At 40.5% G+C, this 17376-nt stretch overlaps 1 protein-coding gene across 1 annotated transcript; it reads right to left on the bottom strand.

Annotated features, from left to right (window-relative positions):
- Positions 1 to 1325: 1325 nt before the first annotated feature.
- On the bottom strand, positions 1326 to 14643 carry AKAP4 (A-kinase anchoring protein 4). Its single transcript, XM_061137040.1, has 6 exons — positions 14555 to 14643; positions 12638 to 12733; positions 5716 to 5766; positions 5388 to 5489; positions 1707 to 3845; positions 1326 to 1481 (listed from the first exon to the last, which is right to left on the bottom strand). Exons 1-6 carry the CDS (start codon positions 14588 to 14590, stop codon positions 1326 to 1328), a joined length of 2580 nt encoding a protein of 859 aa, XP_060993023.1. The 5' UTR covers positions 14591 to 14643.
- Between the last annotated feature and the right edge of the window lie 2733 nt (positions 14644 to 17376).

Below are 17376 nucleotides of genomic sequence, written 5' to 3'. Positions count from 1 at the left end.
CCAGGCGCCCCTTCTCAATAGTCTCTTGCTTTGTCAGAAAAAAAAAAGATTCTTCTTACAGAGCATCATCACATCTATTCCTCTAGTTTAATCTCTAAACAGGGAAGGTAACTTCGTCTACGTTTTGTTTGTGTGTGTTAGTCTCCCAGTCGTGTCTGACTCTTTGCAACCCTATGGACTATAGCCTGCCAGGCTCCTCTGTCCATGGGATTCTCCAGGCAAGAATACTGGAGTGAGTTACCATTTCCTTCTCCAGGGGATCGTCCCGGCCCAGGGATTGAACCCCAGTCTTCTGCACTGCAGGCAGATTCTTTTACTGTCTGAGCCATCTGGGAAGCCCTGTCTACAATTTACAGGTAAATAAAAAGGCTCAGAGTCTACCTAGATGATTCTAAGGCCATGAAACTAGTAAGAGTCCAAAGCTTTAACTTTTGAGTCCAGAATGATGCAAACTAGCCAACAGAGGACCACAGGGCTGGAAACACTGTCTTGATCTGATTTGTAATGAATTATAGCATTGTGATGGACTTCTGAGAAGTATACAAGAAATCTAGGAATTTAATGCTAGTTTCAAAGGAGATATTGGGATTCACATAGGGTGGCTGTGAAGAATTTATCATTCTTTAGCTTTGTTCTCTGCAAATTTTTCTCAAACTGCTGGAAAGCAAGGAAACCTCATCAGTCGAAGGAAATGACTTATTAGGAAGCTTTGTGTGTGGGGAACGATTGGATCCTGATGTATTTCTGGGTAGTGTTTAGCCATGTGTAGTGGACCCTAGGAGTAATATACTTTCTGAAGTTTGTTTTTCATCTAGGTTCCCATCTTCAAACTCTTAAAAGTGACCAAGAAATCTGCACTCTTGGGATTATAAGGGGGATTATCAAGTTATGTGCATAATAACAGGGAGGCCATGGTGGCAAACCTCTAAATAACTTGTGGACTGAGATTTGGATAAGCCAAATGACTTAGGAACTTGGACATGGGTTATACCCGTGTCTTGGTTGCTAGAAAATAAACCAGGGTGAGATATGGACACAAGTCCAACACTGTATCACCATTCCTTGAAATTGGACCCAATTGCCTTAGATATATCTGACCAAGAAAACACTGGCACCATTTTTTTTAATTTTTTTTATTCACTTTTTTTGCCCAGCTAGTTGGGGACACCCTGCATTTGCACAGTCCAACTGCTGATGTATTGGGAAATACAATCATGTAGAGTGCAGTTCACTGGCCTGATGGTAGGGGGTGTTTTAGCTGGGATGGAATGCTGCGGGGGGCGGGTAGTAAGTGGAGAGGGAGAGGAGGCAAAGGAGTTGTTGGCTCACAGGTTAGTGAGCAGCCAGTCTAGCAGTTGTTTTCTAGCCATGTTTCCCACGGCTTCATCCAGTTGTCGTTCCTTGGCAAACTTCATGACCTCTTGAAGAAGATCTCCTACACTGTACCCCTTCTCTGCTGCCTTAGCGGAAACTTCAGGAAGCTGCAAGAGAGCAGAGATAGCTTGAATCATGTGATGCTTTTAGAGCCAGGACCCAGAGGGAGAAAGTCACCTACACACCACCCACCTTTCTGCCTATGATTCTTGGATTAAAGGCTGAAAAGATAGACTGAAAAAAGAATGGACTGCTCTGAATACAATACTGCCTCCCTGTCCCTACCCATTCCAGCCCCCTTTCTTCTTGTTCCTTGTGTTGCTATTGCTTACCTTCTCCAGTTGTCCATCATCGTCTCCCATGAAGTAGAGCATGGGTACATTAAACTGTGAGGCTGCAATCCACTGCAGGACAGCTTGGAGCTGCTTTTGCAAGTTGCTTGTTGAGCACTGATTATTGACGATCACCTCGGGCCCACGAGAGTCTTGGTAGCTCTGACCCATCCCAGCTTCATGACTACCTCTGGGGCCACTGGCCTGGTAAACATTAGAGTTGTTGGATGAGGATGCTTGCTCTTCCAAATCAGTGAGGGCTGCCCCGTTGTTGCTATACTTAGCCATGATAAGGCACAGCTTCATCACAGATTCTACCAGCTGATCTATAAATTGTCGGTTCACTTGCTTCATCCCACTGATAAAGTCAAATTCTCGATTGTCCTGGCCTTCATCCTCTCTGTCAGCCTTCTTGAAGATGGAGGTTGATTTGTTTGTTCTGATGTCAGAATGTTTGTTCTCACCTTCACATAGATCTTCACAGTTGAAGGGGCTCTCATTAAGCAGTTTTTGAATAAGTGATAGAACCATGTTTGACATATCCAGCTTCTGGGAATCCAGATGTTGATTGTCCTTCAGAGAGGTGGATGGTCCAGGTGCTCCACGAGTTTCTAGATGTTTCATTGAAAGTGCCTTAGCACTTTGGCTACCTCCGCACTTTTCATATTGGGCACTCTGGGTCATATAGCTCATGGTACCAGGTGGACAGTCATCTTCACATGCCTCTTTGCCCTTGGACTGCTGGGTCAGATGGTATTGGATCAGCATAAGGGCAGAGACAATCAAGTCCTTTGCCAGTGAATCTGTGGAAGGGCTGATCTTCTCTTTCTTTTCCTCCTTATGGGGACAGGTTTTGCTAGGCATCTTGCCTTGATTACCCTGCTTTTGGTTCCACACAGTCAGGCTCTCCTTGAGGATATGTTCACTGACTTTCTCGGCACTGGTTAAAGACTTGGATTCCTCTTGTTTCACTTTGCCCTTGTCCTTTCCCTTCATCTCAGCCTTCACAACTGAAAATTCAAGACTTTGGTTCTTGCATTTGGCATCATGGGACCCGGCTTTCAAGGATGTATATGACAAACACTGAGACTTAGTTTCCTTTTTTTCACCAAGAAGAGCGTTGACCAAACGTTTCAGCATAGCCTCCATGATATCAGCAGCATTTTGTTTCCCATGATTGAACAGATTCCTCTTGACAGCTGAGACAAAGTCTGAGTCGGTCATCAGGACCCCAGTGATGTTATGTAGGTTCTTCATACAGGAGTCAATCAAATCTGACACAATTTCTTTGGTATGTTTCAATAGCACCCTCTTCAGGACCACACAAGCTGGAATTGGTTTCCCAGAGCTATGAACTTTCAAGGTCTTCATAACAGAAACCATCATATCAGATGCCACTTGATTGGCATAAACCATGAGTCCTTTGCTGATGGATTCTGCAAATTCTTTGCTGTCTCTTTGGCACATCTGCTTGTCTCCGCCTTTGTTCTTGTTGGATAATTCACTATACAGAAAGGTTTTTCGACCACCATCCCTACACTCCTCCCCAGTGCCCCGCATTTCTGCAGAGGTCACTTCTACTGCATCATGGGCCATTTCAGAAGCGATCTTGCTCACAGCACTGCGAGGGCTGTTTTTCCCTTTGTCCCCACTGGGTGGATAGATCGAATGATGAAGACATTTGCTACCACCTTCTAACTTCTCCTTGATTTCCTTACGGGCCATCTGGATTACCAGAGAAGACAATCGATTGACATAGAAGGAGAGATCATCCATAGAACATTCTCCATCAGGGGAGATAACTGCCTTCTGATTACTAGGAGATTTGCCTGGAGGACTGGAAGGACTCTGGTTATTGTTGGTGTTTTTGGCTGCTGTCATTTCCAGACGATGACTCTGAGGTTCATTGTTTACATAATCTATGTTCAGGTGATCGGCATAGACGCTGTAGCAGTTCCCAGAAGGCAATTTTTGACAGTTTCCCTCTGTCTCTCCTACTTTATGTTTACAACTGGAGGCTGAGGGACTCAGTGCATGTTGGAAACCTAGGGCGTACTTTTGAAGATCATTCAGAAGCCAATTGAGGACACTTAAAGGATCAGAAGGAGCTTGTTTGAAAAGGCACACTGACCCCTCCGTCTAAAAAAAGAACAACACCCATCCATAAGAGTTTAGATAGGTACTTCTTTCCCCTATTTAGAAAATATATCTCTGAAGTTGTGCAGATTAAGGATTTGGCCTTTAGAATTTTCATGGGCACATAACACACAATTATATCCATTAATACACATTCAAGCACAAGTGGCAGTGACAAAAACTTAGGGTATATACATTTGTACATTTAACTACACATAAGTGTTATCAATATATTTGTCAATTTCATCTGAGTATGTGAACTTATCACAATATATGTCAAAAATGTGTCACTGTCTCTGTTGTGTGTGTATATGCACATTAATATATCAACTCATGAGTGTGAATGTGTCAGTCGATATTGTGTGTGAAAATGTGCCTGTGTGTACGTGTGTGCATATGTGTGTCAGTGCGCATGTGTGATGTCACTGTGTGTAAGCATGTGCCATAATTGTGCTGACATCATACCCATTGTATTATGTTATCTGTATAGGCCAGCATGTGCATGGTAGTATGAATATTCAGTACATATGTGTGAATGTAAAAATATGCATGTATATCAGTTTGTCTCTTAATATCCTTGTCACTGCCACATGTAGCTTAAGTTACAATCAAGGAGACCTACATTGTGTGTTGTAAATATGGGCTCCACTTTTAAAAACAAACACCAGGTGTATCCTTCTATTAAGACCCCAAAGTGAAGTTGGCCACCCCTAACTGAACCCCAAACCCTTTGGAGAATATGTTATAACTGGTTTTCCCTTCCTTAGAGTCCACTTTCATAATAATACATGTAAAAAAATGCTTCAAAGGCATCTGGGGTCAGAAATGATGTTTCTGATCATAATATGAGCCTGGGAACACAGAACAAGGAATATTTAACTCTTTTGCACTGAAACCAAGTATCTTGTTCCAATTATCAGCTACTCTAGGACTCTAGGACTGTGAGAATTATCATGTGCACTAATGCCTACCCCAAACCAGCTTACCAGGTGTAATTTGGCATATTTACACAAAAACAAAAGAATTCCATATGTGATAGTGGTGTGCAAATGTAATTGATTTAAACTTATGGTATCCACTAGCCTAGGTAATCTCTTAGACAACAGGGTGGAGACCAGGCAACTACAGTGTTTGATTGTTGTAGATTCTCTCTTCTCCATATCTTCCCTATTGTTTTGGACACTGGGCAATGTGGGATACAGAAGTCCATTACAAACCAGCAAAGAACATTGCAAATGATCTTGCTTATAAGCCCGTATCTTTGTTAAGAAAAGCACAGCAAGATTCTGTTTGCAGGAGCTACTTGAAATCAAGAAAGGGCATTCTGAGCCTCCTTGATTAGTGTCATTGTGAGATACTGTGAACTTACTGTGGGCATTGGACTTACCATAACTCTGAACTTAGGCATGTGTTCTCTAGAATGCCATAGTATTAAAATTTTGGGTCTGTTTGACAATAATTCTCTTACTATCTCTGAACCAGAGCCCTCAGATTCAGCAATGGGCTCTGGGAATGAGAAAGGCTAGACTCAGAGGCTGTCTATACCTTAGACTGGTCTTGCTTCTCAGTATCCTTGATCACAATAATTTCTTTTTCTTCTAGATTCTCCAGGTTTAAGTCACCTTCTGAACTACAACCAGCAGCATCCTATGGAATTAAGAGATAAGATTTTTGTGAAAAGTTGCTTTTTTGAGATTTTTTCAATCTGGCTCCCTAGGCTACTACTTCAAAGCAAGAATGATGGCTTCCCACCTGAGTCCCCTCCAGCTCTCCACCCTCTGCCACAACCTTTCCCTTTCTCATGCTGTCACTGATAACCCTTCTCGGAAGCTTCCCACCCATTCCAACTCTGAGGGGAGCAGAGGGTACCCACCTTAGAATTTCTATCTTCCACGCTCAGGGTAGACACATCGACAAAGCATATCTGCATCAAATTAGGAGGGTTAATTTAGAAAAATTACAGAGAAAAGGTCTTAATTTCCCTGGAAGATGATAGTAGCACTTACCTTACCAGTTCTTGTGAGAATTGATTGAGATAGTGTGTGTAAAGCTTTTAGGAGAGTGCCTGGATATAGTTAAGTATGCAATAAACAACAGACAAGTGATTTTTATTAGGCAGACAGAATCTTAATGTTACTATATGTTCTAAGTGAGAATACTTACTTGTGAAAGAGACAGAGTTCAAAATACAGTATCCACATTTACTGAGAAAACCAAAAAGAGAGATGATTTGCCCAACTGACATAAACTCAAAGGCAGAACTTGTATTATAACTGGCTCCCAGTTTGGAGCACTTTCTGCTGTTGCCAAAATGTGGTGTTTTTACTATTGATAACATAGATTTTAGGTGCCCCATGGGTAAGCATTTTTGTGTTCAATATGTGCTTTTTAATTGTTATTCATTAGGAAAATACATACTAGAATATCAAATCTATCATATTATGGATAACAGTGCTTAGAGTGATGGTAATTTTTAAATGTAAGTCAATTTTTAAAACACTGTAGAGGAGGCGGTCCTAAGATGATGGAGGAATAGGACGGGGAGACCACTTTCTCTCCAACAAATTCATCGAAAGATCATTTGAACACTGAGCAAATTCCACAAAACAACCTCCGAATGCTGGCAGAGGACACCAGGCACCCAAAAAGGCAGCCCATTGTCTTCAAAAGGAGAACAAAGGACTGAGCAAATACCAGAGGAGAGCTAGCCTGCTGCAGACCAGCCCATTCTCCGCTGGAGGCAGGGAGACAGGTGGGCAGCAGCAAGAGCCGGAAAGGGGCAAACTCGGCCTCAAAGACGGCATCCTCTACCAAACTGCAAGTAGGCCTCCAGTAGCCAAGCAAGACTTCTTGGGATTCTGGACTGTTAACATCCGCCGGGAGGGTTGCAGCCAGAGATCAGCTCTCCAGAAAAGACACAAGGCACACCTGAGAGGGTGCACCCGCTGCCACCCAGGAAATCCAGCAGCTGGGACCAGGGAGGTGATAAGATGCACCTCACCTGGGGAGACATGCTCGCCAAGCACCTGGTCGCCTGAGCTACTCGGACCTGGGAAGGGAACAAAATGCAGGCCCAACCAAATCTGTGCCTTTATGGAGTACCCGAGAACCTGAACCTGAGTGACTTAGACCTGGGAAGTGCACACACGCAACCCAGGGCCCACTTCAGACAGTTTCACTGCAGAGCAATCTGAAGCCTGAGCAGTGTAGACTGGGAAAGCACACACGCTATGAGTAGACACAAACCTAGTGTGGCCAAGACACTGAGAGCACTCCCCACACACTTCAGTGATATTTGTTTGCAGTGTTCCTCCCTCCCCACAGCACAACTGAACAAGTGACCACCTCTGCCCCCTTGTGTCAGGGCAGAAATTAGACACTGAAGAGACCTGCAAACAGAAGAAGCCAAAAAAAAAAAAAAAAAAGAAGAAGAAGAAGGGAGAACACAGAGGCAGAAGATAGGATAAGTGAGGTAGAAGATAGAATGATAGAAATAAATGAAACAGAGAGGAAAAGAGAAAAAAGAATGAAAAGAAATGAGGGCAACTTCAGGACCTCTGGGACAATGTGAAATGCCCCAACATTCGAATCATAGGAGTCCCAGAAGAAGAAGACAAAAAGAAAGGCCATGAGAAAATACTTGAGGAGGTAATAGTTGAAAACTTCCCTAAAATGGGGAAGGAAATAGTCACCCAAGTCCAAGAAACCCAGAGAGTCCCAAACAGGATAAACCCAAGGCAAAATATCCCAAGACACATATTAATCAAATTAACAAAGATCAAGCACAAAGGACAAATATTAAAAGCAGCAAGGGAAAAACAACAAATAACACACAAGGGGATTCCCATAAGGATAACAGCTCTTCTTTCAATAGAAACACTTCAAGCCAGAAGGGAATGGCAGGACATACTTAAAGTGATGAAAGAGAAAAACCTGCAACCCAGATTACCGTACATAGGAAGGATCTCATTCAAATATGAAGGAGAAATCAAAAGCTTTACAGACAAGCAAAAGCTGAGAGAATTCAGCACCACCAAACCAGCTCTTCAACAAATGCGAAAGGATCTTCTTTAGACAGGAAACACAGAAAGGGTGTATAAACTCGAACCCAAAACAACAAAGTAAATGGCAACGGGGCCATACTTATCAATAATTACCTTAAATGTAAATGGGTTGAATGCCCCAACCAAAAGACAAAGACTGGCTGAATGGATACAAAAACAAGACCCCTATATATGCTGTCTAAAAGAGACCCACCTCAAAACAAGGGACACATACAGACTGAAAGTGAAGGGCTGGAAAAAGATATTTCATGCAAATAGAGAACAACAACAGCAACAACAAAGGAGTAGCAATACTCATATCAGATAAAATAGACTTTAAAACAAAGGCTGTGAAAAGGGACAAAGAACACTACATAATGATCAAAGGATTAATCTAAGAAGAAGATATAACAATTATAAATATATATGCACCCAACATAGGAGCACCACAATATGTAAGGCAAATGCTAACAAGAATGAAAGGGGAAATTAACAACAGCACAATAATAGTGGGAGACTTTAATACCTCACTCACACCTATGGATAGATCAACTAAACAAAACACAAACTTTAAATGACACAATGGTCCAGCTAGACCTAATTGATATCTATAGGACATTTCACCCCAAAACAATGAATTTCACCTTTTTCTCAAGTGCACACAGAACCTTTTCCAGGATAGATCACATCCTGGGCCATAAATCTAGCCTTGGTAAATTAAAAAAAAAATGAAATCATTCCAAGCATCTTTTCTGACCACATGCAGTAACATTATATGTCAATAACAGGAAAAAAAACTATTAAAAATTCCAACATATGGAGGCTAAACAACACGCTTCTGAATAACCAACAAATCACAGAAGAAATAAAAAATGAAATCAAAATATGCATAGAAATGAATGAAAATGAAAACACAACATCCCAAAACCTATGGAACACTGTAAAAGCAGTGCTAGGGGGAAGGTTCATAGCAATACAGGCTTACCTCAAGAAACAAGAAAAAAAGTCAAATAAATAACCTAACTCTTCACCTAAAGCAACTAGAAAAGGAAGAAATGAAGACCCCCAGGGTTAGTAGAAGGAAAGAAATATTAAAAATTAGGGCAAAAATAAATGTAAATGAAACAAAAGAGACCATAGCAAAAATCAACAAAGCTAAAAAGCTGGTTCTTTGAGAAGATAAATAAAATTGACAAACCATTAGCCAGACTCATCAAGAAACAAAGGGAGAATAATCACACCAACAAAATTAGAAATGAAAATGGAGAGACCACAAGAGACAACACAGAAATACAAAGGATCATAACAGACTACTATCAGCAACTATATGCCAATAAAATGGACAGCTTAGAAGAAATGGACAAATTCTTAGAAAAGTATAACTTTCCAAAATTGAACCAGGAAGAAATAGAAAATCTTAACAGACCCATCACAAGCAAGGAAATCGAAACTGTAATCAGAAATCTTCCAGCAAAGCCCAGGACTGGATGGCTTCACAGCTGAATTCTACCAAAAATTTAGAGAAGAGCTAACACCTATCCTACTCAAACTCTTCCAGAAAATTGCAGAGGAAGGTAAACTTCCAAACTCATTCTATGAGGCCACCATCACCCTAATACCAAAACCAAAGATGCCACAAAAAAAGAAAACTACAGGCCAATATCACTGATGAACATAGATGCAAAAATCCTTAACAAAATTCTAGCAAACAGAATCCAACAACATGTTAAAAAGGTCATACACCATGACCAAGTGGGCTTTATCCCAGGAATGCAAGGATTCTTCAATATCCACAAATCAGTCAATGTAATACACCACATCAACAAATTGAAAGATAAAAACTATATGATTATCTCAATAGATGCAGAGAAAGTTTTTGACAAAATTCAACATCCATTCATGATAAGAACCCTTCAGAAAGCAGGAATAGAAGGAACATACCGCAACATAATAAAAGCTATATATGACAAGCCCATGGCAAACATTATCCTCAACAGTGAAAAATTGAAAGCATTTCCCCTAAAGTCAGAAACAAGACAGGGGTACCCACTCTCATCACTACTATTCAACATAGTTTTGGAAGTTTTGGCCACAGCAATCAGAGCAGAAAAAGAAATAAAAGTAATCCAGATTGGAAAAGAAGAAATAAAACTCTCACTGTTTGCAGATGACATGGTCCTTCACATAGAAAACCCTAAAGACTCCACCAGAAAATTACTAGAGCTAATCAATGAATATAGTAAAATTGCAGGATATAAAATCAACACACAGAAATCCCTTGCATTCCTATACATGAACAATGAGAAAACAGAAATTAACAATTGCATTCACCATTGCAAAAAAATGAATAAAATACTTAGGAATATATCTACCTAAAGAAACAAAAGACCTATATATAGAAAACTATAAAACACTGATGAAAGAAATCATTGAGCCTCTTTTTTTTTGGGGGGGGTGATGAGGTGATGAAAGAAATCAAAGAGGACACAAATTGATGGAGAAATATACCATGTTCGTGGATTGGAAGAATCGATATAGTGAAAATGATTGTACTACCCAAAGCAGTCTATAGATTCAATGCAATCCCTATCAAGCTACCAATGGTATTTTTCACAGAACTAGAACAAATAATTTCACAATTTGTATGGAAATATAAAAAACCTCAAATAACCAAAGCAATCTTGAGAAAGAAGAATGGAACTGGAGGAATCAACCTGCCTGACTTCAGGCTCTACTACAAAGCCACAGTCATCAAGGCAGGATGGTACTGACACAAAGACAGAAATATAGATCAATGGAACAAAATATAAAGCCCAGAGATAAATCCACGCACCTATGGACAACTTATCTTTGACAAAGGAGGCAAGAATATACATTGGAGAAAAAACAATCTCTTTAACAAGTGGTCCTGGGAAAACTGGTCAACCACTTGTAAAAGAATGAAACTAGAACACTTTCTAACACCATACACAAAAATAAACTCAAAATGGATTAAAGATCTAAATGTAAGACCAGAAACCATAAAACTCCTAGAGGAAAACATAAGCAAAACACTCTGACATAAATCACAGCAGGATCCTCTATGACCCACCTCAAAGAGTAATGGAAATAAAAGCAAAAATAAACAAATGGGACCTAATTAAACTTAAAAGCTTTTGCACAACGAAGGAAACTATAAGCAAGGTGAAAAGACAGCTTTCAGAATGGGAGAAAATAATAGCAAACAAAGCAACTGACAAAGAATTAATCTTAAAAATATACAAGCAACTCCTGCAGCTCAATTCTAGAAAAATAAACAACCCAATCAACAAATGGGCCAAAGAACTAAACAGACATTTCTGAAAGGAAGATATACAGACGGCTAACAAACACATGAAAAGATGCTCAATATCACTCATTATCAGAGAAATGCAAATCAAAACCACAATGAGGTACCATCTCACGCTGGTCAGAATGGCTGCTATCCAAAAATCTACAAACAATAAATGCTGGAGACAGTGTGGAGAAAAGGAAACCCTCTTACACTGTTGGTGGGAATGCAAACTAGTACAGCCACTATGGAGAAGCGTGTGGAGATTCCTTAAAAAAACTAGAAATAGAACTGCCATATGACCTAGCAATCCCACTGCTGTGCATGCACACCGAGGAAACCAGAATTGAAAGAGACATGTGTACCCCAATTTTCATTGCAGCACTGTTTACAATAGCCAGGACATGGAGGCAATCAGCATGGACCTAGATGTCCATCAGCAGACAAATGGATAAGAAAACTGTGATACATATACACTATGGAATATTACTCAGCCATTAAAAAGAATACATTTGATTCAGTTCTAATGAGGTGGATGAAACTAGAGCCTATTATACAGAGTGAAGTAAGTCAGAAACAAAAACACCAATACAGTGTACTAACGCATATATATGGAATTTAGAAAGATGATAACGATAACCCTATATGTGGGACAGCAAAAGAGACACAGATGTATAGAACAGTCCATTGAACTCAGTGGGAGAGAGCGAGGGTGGAATGATCTGAGAGAATAGCAGTTTATAAGAAACATGTTTATTATCATATGTGAAACAGATTGCCTGGTTTGATGCATGAGATAAGGTGCTCACAGCTGGTGCACTGGGATGACCTAGAGGGATGGGATGGGGAGGGAGGTGGGAGGAGTTTCAGGATGGGGGGGCACATGTATACCCATTGCTGATTCATGTGAATGTATGGCAAAAACCACTATAATATTGTAATTTAATTAGCCTCCAATTAAAATAAATACATTTAAAAATTGTAGAAATACATATTAAATAACAGTATGAGTGGCGCTTGAACATGATAAAAATATGAAGTACTATGTAAATCACTCTTAGTTTGGGAAACATAGCATGAAGTGTTTTGCCCCCCTGAGGGAGTCCAGCTTTGAGGCAGCTTACTGGTAGCTAGGCAACATCATTATGACCTCAGAGGTGTGAGGTAATAAAGGCTGGTAACTAGGCAACCACCACCCCACACTCCCCTCATACTCCCCCCTCCCTGGCCTGCCCAGCCCCCCAGATCCTTTGCATCACCCATCTGGCCCTTTAATTGTCACTGTGTGATCCATGACCACACTGATTGCCTCACAGACCTTACTGAGCTTGAATCCGTGGAGAGGTCACTATCCATCCATTAGCCTATCCTGGGCTCCACGATATCTATACCCAAACACCAATCCTTTCCACTCCTTGGTAGGAGTCATTTTTGTGTCTTACCACTTTCCGGTCCTGCTCTTTTTGTCCTGTTGGGCTGTAGAGATCAACCTTGCACACGCCCCTGCGGCTGTGTAACCAGTCAATATCATCAGACATCTGAAAAGAGAAACAAAATAAATTTGAAAGTCTAATATATGATTTTAAGAAACGGAATTGGTTAAGAATCCCTGGAGGGCTTTCTAAAACCCATCTGTGTTTCATATAAGGTTTAGGCTGGGAACTGATAGGGTAAGCCATGGGGGAAAGACACTTTGAAATGTTTGGACCTGAAAATCAAGATCATTATCTTTTAGCTCAGTCCATGGTCTTCTTTAATTTAGATTCCTCACACCAACTATTTGAAACCAAGGGAGTATCATATTGACTTGGGAAAATGCCAGTCAGGAAAAATGACAGCCTGGGAAACAAATTTAAAAAGGGGTCTACGCACTGTAGGGGAGTCAAGTTCACCTCATTCCCTTTAACTGAATTTTAGCTAAACCTAGTCTAACCCATGTCTTAGGTTAACAGCTATAATACTTACCACACAGGGCCACTGGAGAAGACTAAGGTCAATACTAGTAAAGTGAATAAAGATTTCAACATATAGAACAAGTTTCTGAACATTGAGACCGCTCAGTCTAATAGCTATTAAGTATAACTAAGAGACAAATGTCTGAGGGAAGATCAGACCCTGATCCCATAGGACAAAGTTTAATTTTACTTTTGAAAGAGAGAATAAACTCTGCCAACTTCCTTCAAACCCCTTGACACCTCCCACACTTCTCTCTCCCTCCTCTCCTCTTCTTTCTCTTCCTCCCTTCCACCTTCCCTCTTTTCCTCCCTCTCTCCTCCTGCCTCCCTCCTCTGCCCTCTTTCTCCTTTCCCATCCTCCCTCCCTCTCTCTCCTTCCCTCTGCCTCTCTCAGTCTCAACATTTTAATAACTATCTTCTGATGGCTAGCCTTTCACAGGATACTACTACATTTCAATTCTTTGCCATCCTCCCCACTCCCCTCCATCTCATTCCCTTAAGGTCTTGGACTCTCCCTTCAAGAAGAAGGGGGAGGCACAGAGGTCCCTCGTGATTTGGATATAGCCTAAGTCCAAATCCTTAAAAAAAACTGTAAAAAAGAAAATGTATGAACTCTTACCTTGATAATGAAGTTGTTTTAGACTTAGGCTGAAAATGTGCCACCTAGAAGGGAGATGTGCCCCTTGAGATGGAAGTGGGCAGTGCCAAGTTCTTGGGCACGTGCAGCTGGCTGCCACCCCGGTCAACTGTTGGATGAGACTGAGGGAGCCAGGCTCTTCCCTGCTGCTTCTGACCCTGGCGTGTGACATCAGGGTTTGTTGAATCATAATGCCTGAAACCATAGCGACCCAGCAGGGGCGGGGCAGGCTGGCAAACTCAGTAGCCCTCCATGTAAAAAGCATATCAGGCTGTCTACTGTACAACACATCTTTTTCTGTTCTGTCCAGAAGGGTACACATATTTCTTTTATATTTTGTCCTACTCACAACTTCTTAAGACTTCCCTTCACATTCACAGATCCTTAAGGCCTCCCTTCATGTTCACAACGCCTTAAGATCCCCTTTCTCGTTCCTCTTCAGGCTAGACTTCCAGAGCCATCTAGTCATATTAGTTACCAGTATGGTGGGGTCTCTATTTTTCATATACAGAATGACCACTAGCTTCTCTGAGCAAAACAGTATTAATTATCATAGCTTATTTCCCTTTGGAAATAAGAAATTCAAGTTATGTGGCAATAAATCTTTGGATTTATGTAGAAATAGAGAAACATTAAAGTCCTTTCTGGGTATCCTGAATAAAAATATGAAAGAAAATTTGAGGTGGCCTTAGCCCCTTCTGTTAGTTTCACCTCACCATTAAGACATCCCAGTAGCTAGTCAAAAAGAAGGAAGAAGATGCCCTTACCTTTGTAGTATCAGAATAGGTTATTTTGTAGGACATTGGAATGGCTTTTTCTTTTAAATTTGGAGTTGTGATGACCCTTTCAGCTTGACTCAGGATGTTGCTGCTCTTCTCAACCCTCCATACTCTCCTAAAGACTTGATTGCCAGTTGGTACCAGAACTTACACTTCATGACATCACTGTTTCCATGGAGAACAGTGACAGCACAATCAGGGACTTTGTCCTTAGTGTCTACTTGATCCAGCAAACTTTAACCTTTCTTCATGAGACATAATTAGCCCTCCCCCTCCCCAAAGCCAATCCACTTGGGTCTGGGTCAGCCCTTCACATACTCCTCAACCCATGAAAAGACCTGAGCCTCACTTATTCTTTTCCATTATGGTCAGTGACAGATTGCTGGCTACAGTATTTCTTTTTTTTTTTTTTTTGTTATTGTAAATTTCTTTTTTTTTTTTTTAAATTTTTATTATTATTATTTTTTTTTCCAGTGGGTTTTGTCATACATTGATATGAATCAGCCATGGATTTACATGTGCTACAGTATTTCTTAAAGCAATATCCATTACACTTTGAGATGCCTTTGGGTTAGCCCCAGTTTGGAAACATTAGCCTGTAACCAAATCCTCTTATTGTGCCCAAGTTTTATCTTGTTTTTTCCTTGTCCTTTCTCCACCAGTCTTCACCTTAACCTCATGGGAACAAATATATCTAAATTAAAAATCAGTTAAGATGAACAAGTAAATCATAGAGTTTCAAATCCTTGGTTCTACCTTCATTTCTTCTTTTATCTGTTACCTCACATTACATGTCTTAACCCTCCTGTACAATTTTGATCTTGTCAGTTCATGTCATCAGAGACAAACAGAGCTGGACTTTTGTTTGAGGTGGCAAAACCTATTTTATTCAGGCTACTGAAATAAGGGAGATAATTCAGATGAACAGAGCTCAATCCACTGAAACAAAAGGCCTTTAATGTGCTGGGAAATGCTAGAGGAAGTAAAATCTTGGTGGTGCAGTGGTAAGGAACCTGCTTGCCAGTAGCAGGAGATGCAGGAGATGTGGGTTCGATCCCTGGGTCAGGAAGATCCCCTGGAGAAGGAAATAGCTACCCATTCCAGTATTCTAGCCTGGAAAATTCCATGGACAGAGGAGTACTGAGGGAAATCTGTGGGGTGGGAGGTTAATCAATGTGATCAGAACATCTGTGTTTGCTAACTGGTGCTTATCAAAATTAGATTCCTACCCTTCCATAGAGACTGGGAGACAAGGGACCTGTCTTTCTTGATGATTCCATTTCAAAGGGATGACTCCCAGGCCTTTGAGAAACATTTTCCTGGGTTATAGAAGATACATTTCAAAGGGTCAGAGAAAAGATTTACAATCACAAGTTTTCTAAAGTTAATTTCTGAGCAAAGGAAGATCAGGGGGCTATAGTCAGGTTTTGGCTGAAATAAACAGTAAATTCTTTTGGCACTTTTGAACTTTCTCAGGCATTTTAAAAAGGTTGGTATCATCATCCTAGCGACATGGCCTTGAATTGATAGAAACTATGCTGGTGTTTGTTCAAGTCTCTTAATGTAGAGAGTGGATGAAGTTGTTTGTGCTGAAGGTTATAGTTCTTTCTAGGCCAAGGTTGAGGCCTAGTTGAGAATGTAGCTCAGAGGAGCCTGACTATATCAAACCATCATGTTATATACCTTAAATATATACAACTTTTACTAAAAAATAAGTTTGGGTCAAGGAAGGCGTCATTGTCAATGGTAATGGGTTAGAATACTTAATACAGGACTTGTTTTTCCTATACCACTCTTTGGTCAGGGGAACTTTTGATGATTAAAGAAAAAGTTGGAGCTCCCGTGTCTGGCTCATGTCTGTGGAATAAGAAGCAAAGAAAGAAAATGTTTATTTATTCTTCAGTCACAAGAATGTATACCCTAACATAAAAACAAACAGACAACAGCCACACACACACACACAAAGCTATAAAACACCCGCCGCAGCCCAGAAGAGAACAACTGTGATCTCTGTCTGGACAATGTCTGATGAAATCACCTAACTGACAAAGAGGGAACTATTATGGATAATTAGAGGCCTGTCCCTTGACATCCCAATCCTGTCATCTTGGAGGCTAACCAGGAACAAACAAGAGCAGCATTTGGATGGGATGGGAAACCAATAATGAAATATAAGGAAGTTTAGTCATAGGTTACAGTATATCCAACAAGAGCTTCTCTCAAGTTGCTAAAGCTCTCAGACTGGCCTGTACTGACTAGAGATGGGGATAGATGGGGGAGAAGGGATACTCAAAGAATCAAAAGAAGGAATATGCTGTGTTAGTGTGCGAGTATGTTTGAAGTAGTATACACTTAGGTTAGCCTTTAAGAATCAAACATAGAGATGTTAAGCACACAACATTTGGTTATCATTCTCTCCCCCAATCATCATCATCTGTTTTCTAACCTTGTTTATTCTACCCAAACATCTCTTCCACATAAACTTGCGAATAATTATACAAGTCAACACTTTAAATATGCTTTCAGTTTGCATTTGGTTTGAAAGAGCTATTAAGAAAAATGGGACCTGTGCCTGTAATGTAATTATTATGAATAATGGCAAAATGAAATTTAAATAAGCTGAACGATCAGCCTTTATGAAATTACTGTCTGCCTGTTAGTTCCATTAAGGATCTTCCAGACTTAGATTTAGCCTACTTAATTTAGCTTATGTGATGACACTGTGACCATTTGGAAAATGGGCCCTGATGCTAATGATTATCAGACATTGTTTACTGTGGACCAATACAAATGGAAAATTCACTTCTTTT

The sequence above is a fragment of the Dama dama genome, chromosome X (assembly GCF_033118175.1).
Source record: "Dama dama isolate Ldn47 chromosome X, ASM3311817v1, whole genome shotgun sequence".
Taxonomy (NCBI): domain Eukaryota; kingdom Metazoa; phylum Chordata; class Mammalia; order Artiodactyla; family Cervidae; genus Dama; species Dama dama.
Note: the sequence above shows the minus strand (reverse complement) of the source record. Positions and strands in the feature narration are given on the sequence as shown.

Bases quoted from the DNA above. Each gene is read 5' to 3' on its own strand.
- AKAP4 (XM_061137040.1), bottom strand. From the start codon at position 14,590: ATGTCCTACAAAATAACCTATTCTGATACTACAAAG. The intron at 12,734-14,554 runs GTAAGGGCATCT...TTCTCTTTTCAG, and splicing joins CCTATTCTGATACTACAAAG to ATGTCTGATGATATTGACTG. The intron at 3,846-5,387 runs GTATAGACAGCC...TTCTTTTTTTAG, and splicing joins AGAAGCAAGACCAGTCTAAG to ACGGAGGGGTCAGTGTGCCT.